At 44.4% G+C, this 22777-nt stretch overlaps 2 protein-coding genes across 7 annotated transcripts in view; one reads left to right on the top strand and one right to left on the bottom strand.

The window, feature by feature from the left end:
• The window catches only part of NDE1 (nudE neurodevelopment protein 1), a 40354-nt gene extending 31479 nt beyond the window's left edge, over positions 1–8875 (bottom strand). For 2 of the 3 annotated variants that reach the window (XM_055561805.1, XM_055561803.1), the window contains exon 1: positions 3954–4070. The gene's annotated coding sequence lies outside the window, so the exon portion shown is untranslated. Of the gene's footprint in view, positions 1–3953; positions 4071–7610 lie in introns of those variants that run through there. The other variant, XM_055561804.1, reaches the window with a different exon arrangement.
• A 40-nt stretch (positions 8876–8915) lies between these two features.
• Positions 8916–22777, top strand: part of MARF1 (meiosis regulator and mRNA stability factor 1) — a 39619-nt gene continuing 25757 nt past the window's right edge. For 2 of the 4 annotated variants that reach the window (XM_055561441.1, XM_055561439.1), the window contains exons 1-8: positions 8985–9112; positions 13468–13669; positions 15817–16500; positions 17227–17401; positions 18466–18692; positions 19483–19600; positions 20169–20341; positions 22258–22683. In XM_055561441.1, coding sequence (XP_055417416.1) covers positions 13526–13669; positions 15817–16500; positions 17227–17401; positions 18466–18692; positions 19483–19600; positions 20169–20341; positions 22258–22683 — 1947 coding nt within the window. In that variant the 5' untranslated portion in view covers positions 8985–9112; positions 13468–13525. Of the gene's footprint in view, positions 9113–13467; positions 13670–15816; positions 16501–17226; positions 17402–18465; positions 18693–19482; positions 19601–20168; positions 20342–22257; positions 22684–22777 lie in introns of all 4 variants that reach the window. The other 2 variants (XM_055561440.1, XM_055561442.1) reach the window with 2 other exon arrangements.

Genomic DNA, 22777 nt, shown 5'->3' with positions numbered 1-22777 from the left:
ATAAGAGCTCAACTTCACTTTCTTATGAAACACCACACTTAAAAATCTGAACCTTTCCTTTTTTCCACTTGAAAATATCTCAGAAAAGTTCTAATGTGCATTCTTGTCTGCCACAGACAGCAGGCAGGATGACTGGCAAAGGTTCCCCTGTCCCAGCATTATTTACTCAAGTTTATCATCACCTTCTGTTTGTGGAGTGCTAGGCATTTAATATGTCATTTCCAAACAACTTGACCCTTTCTGTTTACCTCGAAGATGCTGGAGAGAGAGAGAGAGAGAGAGCCAGGGGGTGTGTGTGTGTGTGCGCGCGCGCGCGCGCGCGTACGTACTAAGTCACTTCAATTGTGTCTAACTCTTTCTGATCCTATGGACTGTAGCCCACCAGGCTCCTCTGTCCATGGGATTCTCCAGGCAAGAATACCAAAGTGGGTTGCCATGCCCTCCTCCAGGGCCTCTTCCTGACCCAGGGATTGCTAAGGCAGTCACTGGGCTTCTTGGGAAGCTGGAGCAGAAACATTACCTGTCTTGGCCATCTCCATAGATGCAAAGGAGTGAGAGAGGCAAACCAGACCCAAGTGCAAGGGAGACTTTGAATTCAAATTCAAGGTCTCTTTGGGGTTGCCGATAGACTGTATAGAAGTCAGATTCGGTTTTTGGGCCAAGCAGTCTTTTAAAAGGCACTGTGACAGACAGGTGTCAGTGCGTAGTCATAGCATACACAACTTTATACACACTATCTTCAAGCTGGATACTGCATGCATTTATTGCATCTGTGTCAAGGGATTGAGCTTGCTAACTTGCATTCTCAATACACCATACTGCTGCATCCTGTCCCAGCAGCTCTGTGGGCGAACCTGCTGGGCACCTCCAGTGTATATGCTACCACATGCAAGCACAAACTGGGATCTAGTGGTCCCAGAGGTATTTATTTTCTGTTTTGGATAACTGAGATCTATTACTCTTACAAAAGCGTTTCAGCAAGCTTTTTTTTTTTTTTTTTTGGCATCTTTTCCATGATCAAACTTATTAGGAAAGTCTGAAAACACACTTGAGATACACACCTTTGATTTCAAAACTCTAGAAAAGACAAAGCAGTCTTTCTCAGCTCTCCTCTGAGTGAAGAAAGCCAGCACAGCTGGTCAGGGGCAATCCACACCTACAAGCCATCAGGGATTAACTTCTCCACCCCAACCACACTCCTTCCCAATCAAAACACAGGGGAGAGGGGGAGAAAGCAGCTGCCAAAGGCCAGCACAGGCTCCCACAGCTTCCACTTTATGACGCAGGCTTTACATTTTGCATAAGTGACATCACTGGGGCAAAATCAGTCAAGAGTCAGCAAGTCTGACTTCTGTCTCGGTGCTTTCAAAGTCTGAAATGATCTACCCACAAAAAAAACCTCAGCAGGCATGCAAGGACAAATGCTCAAGGGTGTACACCATCACTGAGGGTAATGATGAGGGGGAGCTGGAGAAACTTAACTGAAGACTGATCAGAAAACTGTGCAGCTAAGAATTAAGAGTAATGATACGGAAGAAAGTTTATGTTAAGAAAGTGCCATTTTTCTAGTGTGTAGCACATGGAACTCTGCTCAATGCTATGTGGCAGCCTGGATAAGAGGGGGATTTGGGGAGAATGGACACATGTATATGTATGGCTGAGTCCCTTCGCTGTTCACCTGAGACTACCACAATGCTGTTACTTGGCTGTACCCCAATACAAAATAAAAAGTTTAAAGTGTAAAAAAAGAAAGAAAAAAAAGTGCCATTTTTGTTTGCAAATGTAGCTTCCGCTGTGTATGTAAACAGAAAAGGGTCTGGAAAGAGGTACCAGAATGGGAGTAAGGCAGCCGCTAAGATGAGAACTTGTTCCTGACACCTACTATGATAAATGTTTTTTACAATAAGCATATATTGCTTTTGAAATCTTAAAGGAGCTTAAACATGAACAACAACAAAAAACCCAGAAAGCTACTGTCCAAGGAGAATTTTATGCTACTGAACCAAGATGCCAGGGAGGGAGCTTTTCCTACAGTGGTGTATTCTCCTCTATTCCTTTCCAAAGATTTCCCAACACCTACCAAGTACTAGGTGCTGCTGATCGCGGCAGACCCAGAGCACCTACATCAGGACTAGCTGCAAACATTGTACCAACTGCAGACACAAACTTGCTGTCTACCAGCACGATCCTGTTAGGGAATTATCTTGTGAGCAAAGGGAGTGCAATCTCTCTGGCCTCACACGTTCTAAAGCAAAAGAACACACTCCGGAAACAAAAATAACATCCTAACAGAATAAGGCAAGTTAAGAAACTATTATCCAAAATGGGATAGAACACACCAACCAGAGGCCTCTGACACTTTAGGAGCATGGATCATCTGCATCTAATCTGACACAAAAGACACACCAAGAGGAAAAATTTAAGTTTCAAAAGTGGTGAAATACCCATGGTGGAGGCCGGGGGGTGGGGGTCGGGGTCGGGACGGGTCAGAGATTAGATAATAGGTGGCTCTGAGAGTCCCAGGACTACGACCCAGGGATCGAACCCAGGTCTCCTGCATTGCAGACAGACGCATTACTGTCTGAGCCAAGTTCAAAGGACCCTACCCACATCCTATGCTTCCCTGGTGGCTCAGATGGTAAAGAATCTGCCTGCAATGTGGGAGACCCAGTTGGGGTGGATCCTGGGTTGGGAAAATCCCCTGGAGAAGGAAATGGCAACCCACTCCAGTATTCTTGCCTGGAGAATTCCATGGACGGAGGAGCCTGGTAGGCTACAGTTCATCAGGTCGCAAAGATGTGGACACAACCAAAGCGACTTAGCACGCAGCATACACAAGCGACTCGCTCACACACACACACACACACACACACTCACACACACATCCTACAGTGTCATCCTTTCCTAGAATACATCAACAAAAGTCACACAGAAAATCTGAAATTTCTGTACAGCACAGGCTGCATAGGCCATTTCTTTATAAAGGAATTTAAAGGGACCTACAAGTAGAGAGGGTCACAACCAGGTACAAAACCTGGACCAAGAAATCAGGGAAGGTCAAGCCCTCAGGAGACAGTGAACTTGAGAGGACTGGAGAAGATAATCTTAGGGTCCCCCAAAAAAGCAGTGTCCAGAGGGGTTTCCTATGACCTCAGAGAGGCAGGTAAGCCCAGTCACCGCATTCAAGCTCTAGAAGAAGCGTTTTCATCCTTTATCCAACCCTTCCCCAAAGTGCTGTCAGGGGAAATCTGAACCGTCCTGCCGCAGAGATCTGAGAAAGGCGGATGGAACAAGACCGTTCCAAACACGTTCCCAAAGGGAGGGGAGTGCCAAGGAGAGGGGAGGTTTTTGGAAAGAGGCCTCCGCCGAGGGTGGCAGTGGGGTGGGGACGTGGGCGAGCATGGGGACGGCGGGGGGCTACGAGGACGGAGAGGGAGGTGGGGGCAGCAGGAGGAAAGGGCGAGGGTTGCGGGGCAGAAACTGAGCGAGAAGGGAGATCAGAGGACTCTAGGAAGAATGTCGGGGTGGCGGAGGATGTAAGGGAACAGGGCAGAGCAACCGGGCTCCGGGGACCCGGGACGAGCAGGGCAGAAGGGCCAAGGAAGTCAAGCAGGGAGAGGAGGGCAGCGGGGTCGGAGAGAGGCGAGCGCAGAAAGAGAAAGAAAGTTGGCGAAAGGGTGAGGAGCCGGGCGCGCAGGACACAAGGGTGGGAAGGCACAAAGTTAGGAAGGGAGGCTCCGGAGAAGGGCGATTTTTCGAGCCCAGCGCCCGGGAAGCGACGCCCAAGTGAAGGGCGCGCCAAGTTCCCTGCACCGCGGCGGCCGGGGTTCCCGAGAGCGCGGAGGGCGCCGGGCGGGCAGAAGAGTTTCCCCGCGTCTGTGGCGATGATAAGGACGACTGCGATGGCAGCCTCCGAGCAACGCCTACCCCGGGGGCCGCAGCTCCGCACTTACCGGCTCCAGCTCTGCGGACCAGCGGCGGCGGCTGGGGCGGCAGCGGCTGGGGCCGGTGCAGCCCCGGGCCTCCGGCCGCCGCCCCCACCCCCGCGCCGGCGGCCGGCGTCGTCTATTGGCTGCCTCTCCCCGGGACCGCGTCCCCCGCGGCCAATCAGCGCCGAGCAGCGCCTTTTGGAAACTTTTTTCCCCAGGTCCCGGGCGCGGCGCGGCCACGCGGCGGCCCTAGGCGGGCTGGCGGGAGGGGTCTGGGAGGCTCCTGCTGCTGGGCAGGGTTCTGGCCGGGCTTGGAGGCTTCGGGCTGCTCCCTAGACACCGGGGGGGGGGGGGGGAACGGGCTTGGACTTGCGGGCCACTTCAAGAAAATATGACTCCCTGCCCTTGACCCCGATTGCGTTTTCCTGTTCTTGGATTTCCTCCGAAGCAGATAGAAGAACAAAGATCTACGTCTGCTTAGAGTAAGCAATGTCCCAGGTCCTTCCCAGAACTTTACAACCAATATAAAAATTTCGACATCATTATCTTCTGCAAAGGCAGCAAAGCTCCTTTATAGGAATTTGTTTTGGGGCCTGGCCTTGAATCCTAGCTCTGCTCCTTAGTAGCTGTATGATCTTGACTGAACCGAGCAAGTTCAGTCAGTTCAGTCGCTCAGTCATGATGGATTCTTTGCGATCCCATGGACTGCAGCGCGCCAGGCTTCCTGTCCATCACCAACTCCCGGAGTTTACTCAAACTCATGTCCATTTAGCCGGTGATGCCATCCAACCATCTCATCCTCTGTTGTCCCCTTCTCCTCCTGCCTTCAGTCTTTTCCAGCATCAGGGTCTTTTCCAATGAGTCAGTTCTTCACATCAGGTGGCCAAAGTATTGAAGCTTCAGCTTCAGCATCAGTCCTTCCAGTGAATATTCAGGACCGATTTCCTTTAGGATTGACTGATTTGGTTAGGGCAAGTTAACTCTCTGTGATTTACTTTCCTCATCCATAAAATGGGATTTGTGATAGGATTTACCTCTAGGATTATGCAGAGATGAAATGAATTCACTTAGCATTTGTAAAACGTTTAGGACAGTGGCCTCAGCACATAGTTAAGTACAATCTATGCAGGAGTAGAAGGGGCAACAGAGGATGAGATGGTTGGAGAGCACTATCGACTCAAATGGACATGAGGTTGAGCAAACTCTGAGAGATAGTGAAGGACAGGGAAGTCTGGCATTCTGCAGTCCACGGGGTGGCAAAGAGTCGGACACAACTGAGCAACCGAACAACAAAAAATGTAGGTAGTGATCATGATTTTTTTTTTTTTTTTTTACTGGTCACTGGTAGCTCAGTAAAGAATCTGTCTGCAATGCAGGAGACCCAGGTTCAATTCCTGGGTGGGGAAGATCCCTTGGAGAAGGAAATGGCAACCTGTTCCAGTACTCTTGCCTGGGAAATCCAATGGGCAGAGAAGCCTGATGGGCTACAGTCCATGGGTGGCAAGCGACAGACACCACTTTGTGACTAAACCACCACCGTCTGTGTCAGGCATAATTCTAATTTCTTGATGTGGGTTTCACAGCAGTCCTACTTGTTCACCAAGTAGGTTTATAAATTTTTACTGAGCACTCACTTATAGCATAATAAATGTCAGACAAGACACCTGTCTTCAAAGGTCTTGTAGTATTAAGAAAGGACACTAAATCAGCAAACAGAAAATGTGAAGTAATTTCAGATGCTAATTAGTGCTATGAATAAAGCAAGGTCATGTAATAGAAAGGGGCTGGGAGAGGTCCCTTCAGATAGAATGTCAGAGAAGGCCACTATACCAGGTTACAATGGAGCTGAGACCCAGATGATGAGAACCACAGGAAAGAACTTTTATTGTCTTCATTTTAAAGATGAGAAAGCAAAAGTGTAGGAAGTTTAAATGCATTGCCCAAGGTCTCACAATTAGTAAACAAATCAGGCTGTAAAGCTGGGTATGTTTGACTCCTAATCAGTGTTCTTTGTCATGATACTGGAGGCAGAGAGATCTTAGCTACTTTGAGGCCTCCAACCAGACATGGAATCCCTCCTGTGTCCCCGCCATGGTTAAGAATGGCCTTGAATTCCTCTTTGTTGTTGTTTAATCACTCAGTCACTTCCACGTCCTTAGCGACCCTATGGGCTGTAGCCCACCGGGCTCCTCTGTCCATGGGATTCTCCAGGCAAGAATACTGGAGTAGGTGGCTTTTTCCTTCTCCAAGGGGTCTTCCAGATCCAGGGATGGGGATGTGTCTTGGGGTCTCCTGCATTGCACGCAGATTCTTTTACCTCTGAGGCACCAGAAAAGCCCTAATTCTTCTTTGACTCCTTGCTAGTTCCTGAAAGAAGCTCAGAGACACAAAAGGGATCTACCACCTACATCAACAGGGTTAAGGAAGGTATCAGAATGTCTTTTAGGAAACATCCATCCTGGCCCCAGATGCTAATAAATGATTTGCATCCTCTTGTCACTTTTGCGCTGTCCGTGCCAGAACCTCACCATTCTGTGAGTTTTCTGGGAGAGAATAATCACCACCACCGCTGCCCCACCAGTTAACATAAACTGAAACACACATTGATGAGCTGATCAGTACTGACTAAACGACATTATCATTTAAACTACTGGGTTCTCAATTTTCTTCATTTTTCCATTAAAAATAAAAGGAAGAAGACATTGAAATGATTATCATTAAACTTCTCTCAGGAATATGTTTAGGTAAATGGGTTTGTTATTGGGTAAAACCTTGAAAAAAATGAAAGGGAAATTTTGGTGTACTTAAAAACTTTGTTCTCTTTGTTCAATTTGTTTTCCTTGGAGCGTTCAGATATTAATGAGCAGAAAGCTGGGTTTCTCTTGCTTAAATCCTTCCACCATAATTTATCATTTCAAAACACTAACCATAACACGGAAGTAGCTGGAGAATAAACGCCTTTTGTGGCAGCTAGATTAATTTAGGAGCTGGATTGAATGTAACAGCCATTTGAGTTGCACAAAAACAAATCTTAGTCTTGGTTTCATAAAGATTATAATATGGACAGGGCAGGTAACTGAGAGGTACTCTTAAGAATTTGCCCAGCAAAGAAATAGATTCACAGAGGCTATGCTCTAGAAAACATATCTTAAGAAAAATGTTAAAAAAAAACACACCCTTTCACAAGCATCAAATTACATGTTGATGCATAATTGTGTTTCCAAGGGCGAGTGTAGTTTAGGCTAATTTTCTATAGGAAATAATAAAGAAGCATATCTTTAAAAACTATTTGTAATTCAACCTTTTCATTAGCCTTCCATTTAGTATGATTGGTTTGTTTTTATTTACTGTATTTTATTTACCTGTTACACCAGGCACAACTCTGGCAATGTCAGACATGTGTCTACTCTTTATTTTACAGCTAAACCTTTTTTTTTTTTTAGCAATTAAAAATTTCACAATTATTTTGCTTCCTTTTATATTTTTAGTTAATACTATCTGTATTCGGAGACACTAGAAAGAATGAAAAGGAGGGAAAAAAATACCTCTTTGAGAAGTGAATTTTTGGTACTCGGAAAAAAACGCTAGAAACAGGGTTGTTTTTCATCTGTCCTAATTCCCACTTGGAGAATGTGCCCCACACACAGACACAATGAAGAATTACTCAGCGGTAATAAATACCTGAGCAGGCAGCTGATGTGTGAACTTGTCATCGGCCTTCTGGAAGATGGACTACCGGTACAAAGGGTTCTTCAGCTACGTGTTTGATCTTGCCCTCCACAATGCCTGTCTACAAAAAAAAGCCTACAAGGATGTATTAGCTTCCCCTGAAATCTCCCCCACTTAATGTGGATTGCCTAATGAGGTTGCCTCGCATTACATACTAAAGAGAGAAAAAAGTTCTCTTTTGGCCATTTTTACCTCCTGATCCCTTTGCAAGGTTAACCTGTTTCTTAGCAAACTTCAGAAATAAACTTTTACACTGCATTCGACTACTGCATCCTAAACTATGTCTAAATCTAAATATGTGCTTTGTTTTTCTAATTTGCAACAGGAAATAGTGAACAGCTGACAGTTTCAGAAATGTCTGTTTTGCCTACGTAAAAAAAAAAAATTATAATTTCAAATAAAAGTGAAGAATGTGCAGGCAAAAAAACCCAAAACAGCGCCCCCCCCCCAAAAAAAACCCAAACATGGCAAATCTAGCCACTAAAACATAAGCTGTTCCTGGCTTCACAAGGACTTTGCAATTATAAATCTCCTTTTGCTCGCCCAACCGGTCCCTGGAAAAGTATTCATTTGTAACAAGCTTTGGACCAGGACTTTAAAAAAAATCATTTTTTTTTTTTTCATAAGTCACGAGGACCTCTTAATTGTTGGTGACACAATCCAGCCTAGTCTTCGTACAGGCTTTATTTTTGCCAGCCGGATCACAATTTCCCGAGGAGCCCTGCCGGTCCGAAGGACCTCGCGGGAAGCCCAGTTGGCAGTTATTTTTATTTTTTTCCGCTCGCCACTAGGTTGCACTAGATGAAGGATGCTGTAACAAACAGGCGTCATTTAGTTTAGTTTTTCTTTTTTTTAATAGGACCATCACGTGACAAGAGCGAGTAAGAGAAAAAAATGCCAAACGATCGGGTTTTTCTTCGAAATCCCTCTTAAATCGCCTTCCCTCAAAAGACCGAAAGGGCTGAATGGTATCAAATCCCGGTTGGCAGGTTTTTTCCCGGGGTTCCGCCTCACTAGCACCCTAATTCCCCTCTTTGAGGTTCCGTTCCACGCCACAACCATAAGCCAGGATCAAGGCCTCCATAAACTGGGGGTTTTCGCCAAAAAAGCCGAGGTAGCCCCCCGGGAAGGTCCCTATTTAGAGGTTTATCGGGAGGGGACTGAGCCTGACGAGGCTGCAGGGCCGCGAGGCCCCGCCCCCCCCGGGGTTCCCAGCACGCCCCGCGCGGGGAGGACGCGGCGGCGGGGGAGGGACGGAGGAAGGGGCGGAGCCATGAGAAGAGAAGGGCGTCGGTTTTGCGACAGGGGAGGCGCGGTGCGGAAGCGGAAGTGGAGGGTGCGCTTGGCGGCGGCGGCGGGAGCTGCGGAGTCGGGAATCAAAACAAAGGGCCTGGGGGGGGCGGGGGGAAGGCGGCGGGGCCGGAATGTGAGCGGAGGTGGGGCCGGCGGCTGAGGTGAGTTTGCTGGCAAGGCTGGGAACTTGTTCCCGACGCGCTTCATTTTCTGGACACCAGGCTGGAACGCAGGAGTGTGTCCCCTCCTTCTGCCTATTGCCAGCGGGGGTGGGGGAGGTTGGCTAGACTGTTGAGAAGCCTTGGGACCCACCCTTCAGGCCCCCAACAGAGGTTCGAGTTGCCTCCCTTTCTGCTCAGTTCACGACTGTCATTGCAGCGTTGCTGCTGCCCTTTGGGGGTGTTTGGCTCCCTGACTACATACAGTTTGTCTCATTTCTCCCTTGAGGGCCCTTCCAGGTGTGGAGAGCAGCCTTTCTAGAGGAGTGTGTACTGTTGGAAATTTAAGAGAGGAAGAGAAGGGCTAGTGTTTTTGCAACCACGTCTAACGTTTTGCACCCTTCTCGGTCTATCAACACTCCCTAGAGTGCAGCCTTTGGCTTGACCTAGAGCACTGAGTTGTCTTAGGGTTGAGTCACTGCACAGATTGTATTGTGGCACTGTGACACACTTTTTAGTTTCCGTGGCACCTTTCTGATACTACCTAGAGCTTTCCAGTTACATCGTTTGCACTTTCCAACATCTCTGAGTATAAATATTCTGTTTTTCATACAGAGAAGTTGAAACCTAAATTGTCGTCCTAGACGCTTATTAAACTCTTCATTCAAGAATTACTGATGTGTGCCAGACCGTAACCTAGGTGCAGGAGATACAATAATGAATAAAAAAAAAAAACCACCCATGATCCATAAGTAAATACTATCCTGGAGTTTATATTTAAGTGAGGGAGACATAATAAAAGCAAGCAAATAAGATAATTTTAGAAAGAAGAGCTGTGAAAAGCAACAGAAAAACTCAGGGATGGGATGGGTAATACCGGGTGTTGAGGACTAGACTAGGTGTGGAAAGAAGGCCATTGCTAAGTTTTCTACTTCGTTGGTGTGGTTTAATCCTATGAAGGTGCTGCTATTATCAGGCCTATTTTACACCTGGGATCTGAGGTTCAGAGAACTTGTTGTACGTTGTCCAGATCTGCACAGATGGGAAGCAACAGAATTGGGGATTAATATGAGGACAGCCTGATGTCACAGTCTGCTCTTAAGCACTATCTGAATTCCTTGAAGACTGAGAGATAATGGCAGGAGTGAGATGCTCACTCAAATGACGAAACAGAAGTTGCTCTGACCACCAAGTTGCTATGACCAAATTACTTATCATTCCCAGGAGCATTTAGGAAAATTTCTGGGTGCATATTTGTACTAATATATTTTACTTTCTTTTGCTTGCATTGGATGATACCAAAGGTACCTTGGTTGTGTGGGAAGAAGTGGATAAGCCTGGTTCTGTCCGTTTTCTATTAATAATTGTGTGATTTTGGGCAAATTCCAAAACTTCATTAAGCTTCTGTTTGTTGTTCAGACAGTAAGTTGTGCCTGACTCTTTTGTGACCCCATGGACTATAGCCAGGCTTCTCTCTCCATGGTATTTCTCAGGCAAGAACACAGCAGTGGGTTGCCGTTTCCTTCTTCAGGGCATCTTCTGACCCAGGTATCGAACCAGTGTCTCCTACATTGGCATGCAGATTCTTTACTGCTGAGCCACCAGGAAAGCAAGCCTCTTTTTCCTCCTCATTAAAAACGTGGCCGATTTCTCCCTTGGCTTTCACACACATTTACTGTGGGAAAAAAGATGACATAAATGGATTGCATTTTCTAGTTGTTTGCATCATTGTATCCCTTGTGCTAAGCACAAGCCTACTACATAGCAGCTACTAAGTAAATGTTTGCTGAATGAGGAAATAAATGATCTTAAAGAAAAATGCGTTAGTTAGCTTCGCGTTAGTTAGAATTCGCCTTGAAGAAACTTGAGAGAGCATGTCGAAGTTGTGTGTATCATGAATATCCCAAATTCTTAGGCTCTAGAGAGGAGATTGTTAGGGGGTATGAGGTGTCTGTATTTGATAGAAAGGACAAGTACCTTAGTTTATTACCATTGCTGCAGTAACTTCATCTCTGTCTCCAGATTAGCTCTGGGTTTTGTAGATGAATATCTGCTTTATTCATTCCCTCATTCAATAAATATTTACTTAGTATATACTATGTAGAAGCCTGTGCTTGGCACAGGCCATATGGTAATGAAGACAAATAGATGGTGGGGTCCTTTATCTGGACCCCACCATCTATTTGTGAGGTGGACAGGGAGAAATTATGGCAGATTTGACAGAGGAAGAAAATAAAACTGAAGAAGTTTTGTAGTTTCCACATAAGGGCCAAATTGTAAATATTTTTGGCTCTGTGGGCTGTGTAGTCTCTATAGCAGAGAATCAACTCCACAGTTGTAGCGCAAACACAGCCATAGAACTTAAATAAACGTGGCCGTGTCTCAAAACTATTCATAGACGCCGAAATCTGAATTTCATATAACTTTGTCACAAAATATAATTATTCTCTTGATTTTTTCCCCAAGGATTAAAAAAATGTGAACTACATTCTTAGTTCGCATTCCATTTAAATACAAGCAGTGGGCTGGTTTGGGCTATCATTTTAGGCCATAGTTTGCCTCCCCCCGTTTTATGTGATTGGTTTTCCTATAGCTTAGACATAGCGCTTATATGGACATAGGGCTTATAGTGACTACAGAAGTGACTTCTCTCCCCTCACCCTACTATGTAGACGTTTAAATCTCTTGATAAGAAAATCTTACCAGAGAAAGAGCTAAAGGAAATTCTTTTCTATATGCCCAGAAATTTCTGAAAGATAAATTAATGACCTCAAAATGGCCACTGTCGGTAAGAGGAGGTGGTGGTTGGGGTTTGGTGGCGAGGGCTTGGAAATGAGGTTCAGTCGTCCTTATCACTGGCAGGCTGCCTCCACGCCCAATGGCTGCTATTGATTGCATCTGCTTTTATTGTACTGTTTCAAGACTTGTAGAGTGTTGCTCTGGAGTAGATACAGCACATCTGGGACTTGAGATGTGTCTGTTAGATTTTTGGTGGCATAGCAGATTCTGCTTTCATAATAAGCAAACTGAGAGGTTGGTTCGATTTGTTCTGTAGCCGAATCACATTCAGAGTCCACAGAGGTCAGTTAATTTGGACCTTCCATATTCAATATCAAAGACACAGTGAGATAAGTTGCTCTGAAATCAGTTTCACAATCTTACATAATTGAGAATGAGGACATGTAATGGTTCTTTTACTCAAATTACATGTTCTCTCCTGTTAACTTTTTTACTGTCCCAAGTAGTGTCTTTAGGGAGGGATAGTCAAGAAGAATTAAGAAATACTATATGGAAAAAGTCTACTCAGTGCTAGAGGACCTTGGCTCCAGCTCAGTGAAGAGGAGGGAGTATGCAGGTGTCCAAGATGCGGTGACCTCTCTCAAGCATGGCCGGAAAGAGGGCTCATCCAGAGTTCACTTTTGTTTGAAGAGTTATGAAACATAAGGAATGGAAGATGATAAATTTTTTTTTAAGTCAAATTGATATAGTTAGAATTCAAGTATAAATAGTCAACCAAGTTTACCAGTTTTAGTAAGCTTAATATGCTTTGATGCCAGGTTTCCTGGTGGCTAAGATGGTAAAGCATCTGCCTGCCAATGTAGGAGACCCGGATTTGATCCCTGTGTCGGGATGATCCGCTAGAGAAGGATATGGCAACCCACTCTGGTATTCTTGCCTGGAAAAATGCCATGGACTGAGGAGTCTGGCAGGTTACAGTTCATGGGGTTGCAAAGAGCCAGCTGGACTGAGGGACGGACACTTTTCACTTTTACAGTATCCTTTGATAGCCGTTCTACTTTTGTTCCTTAAGATTTGACTGGTTGGGAGCCATTGCACCATAATTTTTTTTTAAACTTGGAAGACAATTATGTTAATTTTTACTTTCCCACATCGCTAATCATGGATATGAGTGGCTAAATCTTGTATCTCCATCAGGAAAGTGTAGCACTGCTGAGTGACTATTACATCCTATGGAAGACTCGGTCTTTGGTCCCAGTGTTAAAAGCACCCAGATTTGGTTGCATCAGCCCCGTTTGAAATGACCTGTGCACCATAAATGTGCTTCCCTTGTGGCTCAGAAGTAAAGAATCCACCTGCAGTGCAGGAGACACAGGTTCAATTCCTGGGTCAGAAAGATCCCTTGGAGAAGGAAAAGGCAACCCACTCCAGTATTCGTACCTAGGAAATCCCAGGAACAGAGAAGCCTGGTGGGCTACAGTCTGTGGGTTCGCAAAAGTCGGACACAGCTTACTGACTAAACAAAAACAATGCGCTGTAAATATAGTTGTAGTCTTATATTTCAGTAATAAAATCTGTACTTACACAAGTGAATAACGTTGAAACCTCATTCTTAACAGGGTGGAAGAATGAAAGAAAAGAAAGATGAAAGAATGTTGAACCGCTCCGCATGGCTGTATGATGGAAGGAAGCGGAACTGAGAACCCCTGCAGTAGAACAGTTGGATGGCTTCAACAAGATAACGATGCTAAGCCATGGCTTTGGAGATTTTCTAACTGCTTTTCTCGTCCTGAGCAAACGTTGCCACTTAGTCCCCAAACGGTAACTACGTGCAGACTAAGGACGTAGCAAATTCCTTGTGCAAACAGATGAGCGGTCCGTTTGGTCTGGGGCAGTCTCTTGCCCTGGCGTTGTGCTGAGTTTTCCCTTGTGTCCTGCTTGTATTACTTCATGTAGCACATTATTGTAATTCCTGACTCAATGAGGGTACAGTTTTTTAAATCCTGTAGTAATGAGTAACATTAGATGCTTTAAAGGTGTGATGTTGAAATTTGGGAGAGATTTGTTTCTCATTAAAGTCACAGATTCCAAAGACAAAAATCCACAGTTTAGGATAAAATGGGAGGAAAGTATGAAATCGATTTTATTTTACTGTAGCCTTCTGAATTTTGTGTCTTAAAATCACAGCAAGATTGTATGACCTCGTTGATGATCTTTTTCTGTTAAGGATTTCTCTTGAATATTTAAATATATCTGGGACTTCCTTTTTTGCCTTTTCATAATGATGTTGACTTTATCTGACTTCATTTGCTGTATCATGTTATCATCTTTTTTTTTCCTCTTGTACTTGGGAATTAAATGAGACTTTACTATGATTTTATATGAGTATTGATAACAGACTTGAAAAAAAAATCAATTCCCTGTCATCTCCACATTTTCATTACATAGCTGCCTTTGTTGCAAGGCATCAGTAACTGGAGTTATTTCAGAAGCATTTTAGTTCAGGGACAGTCTGCACTGAGAGCTGGCAGCTTCAGGCAGGGTCCAGGGTGGCAGATCTGGGGCCTAAAGGAGTCACTTGACACAGACGTGCACTGCCACCTTTCCAGATGCAGAGTCTCGATTTTGTCAGTGGCACCCAGAATTGAACACATTCAGGAAGACCGACTCACAGTAACCCTGCCCACGAGAGCCAGCTCTAAAGCCATCAGAATGCCAATGAGTTCATTTCCAGCCTGAATTGTAATTACCACAAGGGTAGAACACACTACTTTCTGACTGGTCAGACCATCGCTATTACCTCCCTTTTAGGAAAAATCTTAACTGAAAGTCCAAATTTCTCTCATATGAATATACCCTCCTAGGTGACTGTAAAATCAGCAGGAGTGAAATCTTAGCAGCCAGATGGACCCTTCTATGCTCTAAGGGATGAGTGTGTGTCAGTCACTGTATCAGGGCGTCCTGTTCATCTTAATTGTGTCTGCACTCAGCCAATAAAAGCTGTTGATTGGTTGGACAGTCCCCTGCCCCACCCCGCTGCACCACCTTTCGGTGGCCAGGCACTCTGCTGAGCGCTTTAGGTGCACTGTTTCATTTTATCCTTCTCACAAATGTAGTAGGTACATTCTCTTCGCAGTTGAAGGATGACAGGATTGAAGCATGGAGAGATTAGGTTAAGTCACTCATCCGAGGTCATAAAACTATTTAGTATCACATTCAAATCCAGGTCTCTGACACCAGGGCTATGCTATGATCTTAATAAATGGACCAGCCTCAAGTGTCTATGTTGGAGACATATGATAAACTATTTCTCATGTCTGTTTCCCAGGCGGTTTCCTTATTACTCGAATTCTTTCTACTGGCTACAAAATCGGCGTTACGGCTTTAGGTCATGATGTCCCATGGTTTGCTAAATGTCATTAGTAACATGTTTAAGATCTGTTCATGGATGGGCCACTTGGGCAGATGGCCGATCTCATCCATTGTGTTTGATATCGTCTCTCCTGCAGGGCTTTAATAAAACCACCTATGATCTGACTGCAAGAACTATTTAGTATTTTCCTTAAAGCGCTTTGCTCATAAGCTGTCTTTAGTGAATAGTGTTGTGACTGTTGTTTTTCATACCACCTGTTTTGTCTGCAGAAGACACTGAGAGGCAAGGGGAAGTTATCAAAGGGAAGCCAGTGAGACATGGATGGTTAACCAGGCTTGTTAAATATGTGAACAGACCTCCTCCCCCAGTCTCTTAAAAGTCAGGAAGGACACAGTCTTAATTTTAGTTGTCTGTTTCAGTGTTCACCTCCCACTGAAGAACGCTCCTGGTTTTAGCTGCCATTCCATTTGTGTGGTTATGATTGAGTGATGTAAATAAGGTTTGAACAGTGTTCGTTTTTAATGCAGTCTGTTGTGAGTAACCCCAAGTCACTGGCCTCAAAAAATTAACTTGTGTTCTGGTTTTCTTTCCTCAGAAAGATTACATGGAGAACAAGAAAGTTGCTGTGGAACTAAAGGATGTACCATCTCCCCTTCATGCTGGCTCTAAACTTTTCCCAGCAGTCCCACTTCCAGATATCCACTCTCTTCAGCAACCTAAAGTACAGCTTTCAACTGTCCCCAAAGTAAGCTGCTGTGCCCATTGCACTAATGACCCTTCCACTTCGCCAGTGCGTTTTGGTGGTGGCAGTGGCGGAGGGGCTGGTAGCTTGGTTCCCCCGGGCGCCCTGTTAGACTCGCAGAGCACCAGGACAATCACGTGTCAGGTAGGGTCAGGGCTTGCTTTCCAGTCTGCACCTCCACTCCAGAATGCCTCAGCTAGGAACACCTTGGCCGGCGTTGCAAGCGACTTTCCCAGCATGTGTCTAGAAAGTAACCTCTCTTCCTGCAAGCACCTGCCCTGTTGTGGGAAGCTCCACTTCCAGTCGTGTCGTGGGAACGTGCACAAGCTGCATCAGTTTCCGGCTCTCCAGGGCTGTCCTTCCTCTGCGGGCTATTTCCCCTGTTCTGATTTCACAAGTGGGGCTCCCGGGCACGTGGAAGAACACATTTCACAGTCGGAGCTCACGCCTCACTTATGCACCAACTCTTTGCACCTAAATGTGGTACCTCCAGTTTGTTTAAAGGGCTCACTTTACTGCGAAGACTGTCTCAACAAGGTTTGTATCTTTTTATTTGTTATGTTGGGTGCAGCTAAGGTTTGAGGAATGACTTTTTAAAAATAAAATGACTTTTATCTTTAAAAGAAAAACAATCTTGGTTTTGTGTGTGGGGTTTTTCACCCCATGAGCATAACTTCTTTTCGGAAGAAGTTCAGAAAGAAAGCAAAGGGTACAACGGGAGGGACTGTTGAGAAAAGTGTAGTGTAATTATTCGGTTCATGCTTTTAGAGTCTCCTGTAATAAATCTGTTTCCTACATGGAAGCCTAGCTTGGCAAAGACTTGTGCTCTCTTGTTTTTAAATTTCTTAAAACTAATGCTCACCTGATGCATGGACCCATTCATGAAATACAGATGGCTGCGTGTTGTCCTTTTGTAGTAATTGGGGGAACTTGAAATTTGGCCTCCGTCACACCTGGGGCTCAAGTAAAGACTTTTAACTTCCTTTTTTTGTGAAGTGTGTCTGCGGGTTTCTACTGTAGCAGACATATGCCCCAGAATGTAAAGGTCTAATTGTGTGAATATCTTCCCTGATCATTTTAGGGCACTTTGAAATGAGTTTATGCTTTGGTAGTTCTGGGAAAGGTGATTTGAAAATACATTTTATCAGGTTAGCAGGTGGAAAGGAGAAACATTTAGAATGTATTTTCAGTTATGTGTAATTCTTTACGTTCTGAAATAATATATCTGAAACTTCCTCTTCTTTTTAAAAAATTTTAAAACAGCCGGCAAGAAATAGTATAATTGATGCTGCTAAAGTCTGGCCAAATATACCACCTCCAAACACTCAGACTGCACCTGTTACTGTTCCTCTGTGTAATGGCTGTGGAACCAAAGGAACGGGAAAGGAGACCGCGTTGTTATTGGCGACCAGTCTAGGCAAAGCTGCTTCAAAATTTGGTAAATGACAGTATTGTATAAAATGCATATTTAAAGTTTTCGATATCTGATACTAACACTGCATTTGAAGTGACGTGAAGTTGCTCAGTCGTGTGCAACTCTTTGCGACCCCCATGGACTGCAGCCTACCAGGCTTCTCAGTCCATGGGATTCTCCAGGCAAGAGTACTGGAATGGGTTGCCATTTCCTTCTCCAGGGGATCTTCCTGACCCAGGGATGGAACCCAGGTCTCCAGCATTGTAGGCAGACGCTTTACCCTCTGAGCCACCAGGGAAACCCACACTGCATTTAACTGCCTTTAAAAGATTCCTTGTGGTTCTAAAACTCATGTGTGTGTCTCCATTTCCATCTGTTGGTAAAAATCTTCTTACCCTTATAGACCAGTAGGTCAGTTGCCATTTATGTTGAGCTGGGGCTATTTGAGATCAGAAGCTGTGTATAGAAAAACGGGAAGTGTATGAGGAGAAATGAGTGCCGGAAGGGACTTGGTGTCAACTTAATGTTCTATGTTGCCCAGACATAACTAGTATTTAGAAATGGCTGACAAAAAAATAGTATTTGAAAACCTAAGATCATTTCCCCCAAAAGTAGCTGTTATGATATTTTATCTTTTAAAAACATTTTTTCAAAAGTTGGATCAGATGTTACTGCAGTGTTAAAAGTCATTAAAATCAAGGGCTATAACACCTTCAGCATTCGTTTCTGTTGTTCTCCCACACTGAGTGAGGTGTGGGCCCAGCATGACGACGGGCCCCAGAGGGCAGTGTCCCATCACCCGTGTATTAGTGTTGAGGCGCATACCCGGTCAGCGTGAGGATGGCTCACGCTTTATGATGAATTGCTTGTGGGCATAAAGTAAATTGACCTTTGGATTTGTTCTCTCCTGAAAGAGGAATTAACGCTTAGAGATACTTTTGCAACTTGGGGTTGTCTACTGGGCCAGCCAGTGAGGTTGGCATCCTTAAATTTAACATTAATCTATAATTTCATTTTCCTGCCCGTTATCGTTAATATCTTAACCTGTTTTTTGCTGTGTGTAATCAAATGTGTTCACATTTCTCAAGGGTCACCAGAAGTTGCGCTGGCAGGACAGATGCTAGAGAACTTACCCCCCATTGGGGTTTTTTGGGATATTGAAAACTGCTCAGTCCCTTCTGGCCGCTCAGCTACTGCAGTTGTACAGAGAATCCGGGAGAAGTTTTTTAAAGGCCACAGAGAAGCAGAATTCATTTGTGTATGTGACATCAGTAAAGAAAATAAAGAAGTTATTCAAGAGCTGAATAATTGCCAGGTAGATGAAAATTCTTTCTTCTTTTTTATCTTAGTAGAAGAATAAGCACATGATTTTTTTTTAAGAACTCCAGTTGAAAATTTGTTATTAATAATGTGTTTGTGCTAAGTTTGTAAATAAATTAGGAAAAGATTATTTCTTTAAGTACCTGAAATCATTTAATCATGTCTGATTTTTTAGCAAGTCTGCTTGCATGTGACTAGTGCTTTCCTAGTATAGTGATTTCATATGTAACATTTCCTTTGATTTTTATAACTGCTCTGTGAATGCTCATAGGATTTATTATTTGGAATTTACAAATGAAAGGACCCAAGTGGTTAAGCAACTTTTTTAAGATCACATGGCCAGTAAGTGGATGAACTTGGATTTAAATCCAGATTGACCCCAAAGTCTGTTCTCTTAAGCTGGAAGCTAATAACATCAAACACAGCCCTGAGTCTTACCTTAATCATATATCAAATCTTTGCCACCCACACATTGTTGGCAAAAGATGCTAGAGAGAGCTAATTTAACTACTTAAAATTTCACTTTCTATTCTGAAAGGGGAATGGATGAAGTGCAAAAGCAGAAGATTAGAGATGAAAGTAGGGGTAATAATGAATACAGTTAATTTGTCTGGAGAACTGAATGTGAAATTACTGAGATTTGATTGTAATTTTTTTTCCCCATCCCTGAGTGGCAATAGAAATCAAAGGTTCCTCAAGAACTGTCTATTAAGATGTGGGCAGAATGTGTAGTGGCTTTCTAACCTCAGCTCTTTCTCATCTGTCCTTATTATAAATTAATGCAGGTAACTGTCGCCCACATCAATGCTACTGCAAAGAACGCTGCTGACGACAAGCTCCGCCAGAGCCTCCGAAGGTTTGCAAATACTCACACTGCTCCCGCCACTGTGGTTCTTGTGTCAAGTAAGTGTAGAAACATCTGCTAATTTCAGCTAAACTCTCTATGTGTGAATTATCATAGAAGCCAGAATATGTTAAAATAAAATGTGCCCCCAGAGATGCTGAAATACATGGGACATGCTTATGCTTACCTTTGAAAACTGTTAAAAAAAGAAAAGGAACTACATGGATTTCTGTATTTTTCTCTGGGGAATCTGAGTAAGGATTCTTGTAGGGCCAAGTTTATTAAAGAAAATGTAATTTTTTTGTTTGTTTTAGTCCTGGGCTCCATTTTGCTTATTTAAAAGAAAAATCCAAGATGAAGTTGGGGCTCCCCAGAACATTAATATTTGTTCATTTTTACTACTAAAAATAATGTGTCTTGGGAGTTCAGCATGAGTCTATGGTAAAATTGTCTTACTATGTTAATTCTTCTGATGTGAAATGTGTTCCTATTCTAAAAAGGGGTCGGGGGGCCACTTTGAACACAATCCTGCTGTTCCTTTCTTCTCAGTGGGTGTTATTAGAGGTGCCTGTCTGTCAAGTGTTTCTAATCTGTGGAGATGGGGGTGGGCTGTATCCTGTCTTTCAGCTGACGTCAATTTTGCATTGGAACTTAGTGACCTGAGACACAGGCATGGCTTCCATATAATTCTGGTCCATAAAAACCAGGCCTCAGAAGCACTGCTGCATCACGCCAACGAGCTGATCAGATTTGAAGAATTCATTTCTGACCTGCCCCCCAGGTTACCGCTAAAAATGCCAGTAAGTGGGTTTGTGTGCTTTCTGCTGTAGTCTAGTTAAGATTGTGGAGACTCAAGACAGTCCTCCATTATGGGTGTCCAAGCCCAGGTGAGGGTGTTCTTTGTAGTAGGCTGGCTAGATTTTGAAATAGCCCTAGAAACTTTCCATTCTCTTATAAATATACAGAGAACTGGTATGTGTGAATGTCTTTGTTTTAATTTTTGTGTGTGTGCTGAGTCTTTGTTGCCGCTCATGGGCTTTTTCTAGTTGCAGCGAGCGGGGGCCGCTCTCCGTTGTGGTGCACGGGCTTCTCATTGCGGTGGCTTCTCTTGCGGAGCACAGGCTCCAGGCACTCAGCTTTCAGTAGTTGCAGCACTCGGGCTCAGTGGTTGTGTCGCACAGGCTTAGTTGCTCCATGGAATGTGAAGTCTTCCTGGACCAGGCATTAAACTCACATCCCCTGCACTGGCAGGCAGATACCTATCCATCGTACACCAGGGAAATCCAGTGTGTGAATTTTGCTTTTATATTTTTCAAAATATAGGAAACTGACTTTTAGATTCACCTTACTGACAACCACTTGCCAGTTAGCAGTGTTTTGTGTGAGGTGTATGGCAGTAACGGAATGAGAGTTACTACTATTTTTGCCCAAGTTTTAAGGGTAAAGAATATGATGATGGTTTGCGTATCTTGGTGTGGTTGGAGTCAAATAGGCAGAATGATTGTACAGTTGCGGCACTTTGTCCTGAAGCCCCAGCTGGTCTCTGAGCCTGTCTTCTCTGGTTGCAGACCCTGCCATGCACGAGCACAATCAGGAGTAGTGGGCACTACACCTGTCACCCTGATAAGCCACTTAATAGGAGAATGTGCACGTGTTTCCAGCAGGACGAGCATTTCTCACAGTCTTGATTTAGGATAAGATGTTTACTGGGACACTGAACTTGTGTTTAAGCTGTTTGGAGAATATATATGGATTCCCTGGTGGATCAGATGGTAAAGAATCTGCCTGCATTGTGGGAGACTCGAGTTCCATCCCCAGGTCAGGAAGATCCCCTGGAGAAGGGAATGGCAGCCCACTCCAGTACTCTTGCCTGGAGAACCCCATGGACAGAGGAGCCTGGTGGGCTGCAGTCCTTGGGGTCACAGTTGGTCACGACTGAGCGACTAACGCACGTTAATGATAATAGAAAGGAGCTGTAGCGTGGATGGTCCAGAAGGGTAGGCAGTCCCATTCGTGAAATGCAGTTTTAACATACTTTAATAACTTGAGAGTTATGGAAGCACTTTAGGAATGATCTCACCAAACCTCTTCATTTTAGTGAGGAGGAAGTCAGCACCTTGGAAAAAAATTCAGGCCGCTGGCGGTCCTTCCGTGATTGCCTCCAGATTCAGGCGCTTGCAGTGCTGGTCTCTGCACCCCTGATACCCAGTGAGATCAGAGCCTGGCCCGAGATTAAACACATGCTTAGGATGGTCTGCCGCTGGCAGTACCTGTTTCAAGCTTTGGAGCTGCACCTCTAATTGACTTTTGTTGTTATTCTTTACGTCTTCTGGCTGTAGGTACATTTCCTCCCTCTGCTTCTGTTTGGCACTCCCTGTTTTAATCTGGAAGGCCTTTAAGTCAAATATACTATCTTAGGTGAGAGGTTACCCATTCATTGTAGAGATCTTTATTCCTTATGATTAAAATAAAAACCTGATTATTCAAAACATTAAATCTTGCCACATATTTTTTCTGATTCACCAGAGTGATAATTTTAGATACATTTCTTTTTTTTTTTTCCTCTGTGTTTTTCAGTCTAAGTACGTGTATCCTTTCCCATACAAGTCTCTGTTCTCCCTCCCCCAAGGTCACTGTAGTTTGGAGATCACCGTTCTTTGTAATTGAGCGTGGGCCCCTGAGTCCACCTGTTTTAACACTTTGTCTGTGTCCACAGTGCCACACTCTGCTCTACGTTTATAACCTACCGGCCAACAAAGACGGCAAGAGCATCAGCAACAGGCTCAGACGCCTGTCCGATAACTGTGGCGGGAAAGTGCTGAACATCACAGGCTGCAGCGCCATCCTCCGCTTCATAAACCGAGACAGCGCGGAACGGGCTCTGAAGCGGATGGAAAATGAAGATGTCTTTGGTAACAGGATCATCGTGTCATTTACTCCAAAAAGCAGTGAGCTCTGTGAAACCAAGAGTTCAAACGCAACTGCTGATAAAGTGAAGTCTCCCAAGAAACTTAAGAATCCAAAACTGTGCCTCATCAAAGATATAAGTGAGTCACCTTCCAGTGCCAAAGCCGCACCTGGAAAAGGGTCGCAGGCAAATTCTGGATCTGCTACCAGAAACGCCAACGTGAAAAGTTTACAGGTAATTGTGACGCCGCTTGCCTTCTGAAGTTTATGCTGGGTTTGCTTTTGTGGGCTCTCCGTTTTACATGCTCACCTGCTTTTGGTGTGTCTGT

Source organism: Bubalus kerabau, chromosome 23, assembly GCF_029407905.1.
Source record: "Bubalus kerabau isolate K-KA32 ecotype Philippines breed swamp buffalo chromosome 23, PCC_UOA_SB_1v2, whole genome shotgun sequence".
Taxonomy (NCBI): domain Eukaryota; kingdom Metazoa; phylum Chordata; class Mammalia; order Artiodactyla; family Bovidae; genus Bubalus; species Bubalus kerabau.
Note: the sequence above shows the minus strand (reverse complement) of the source record. Positions and strands in the feature narration are given on the sequence as shown.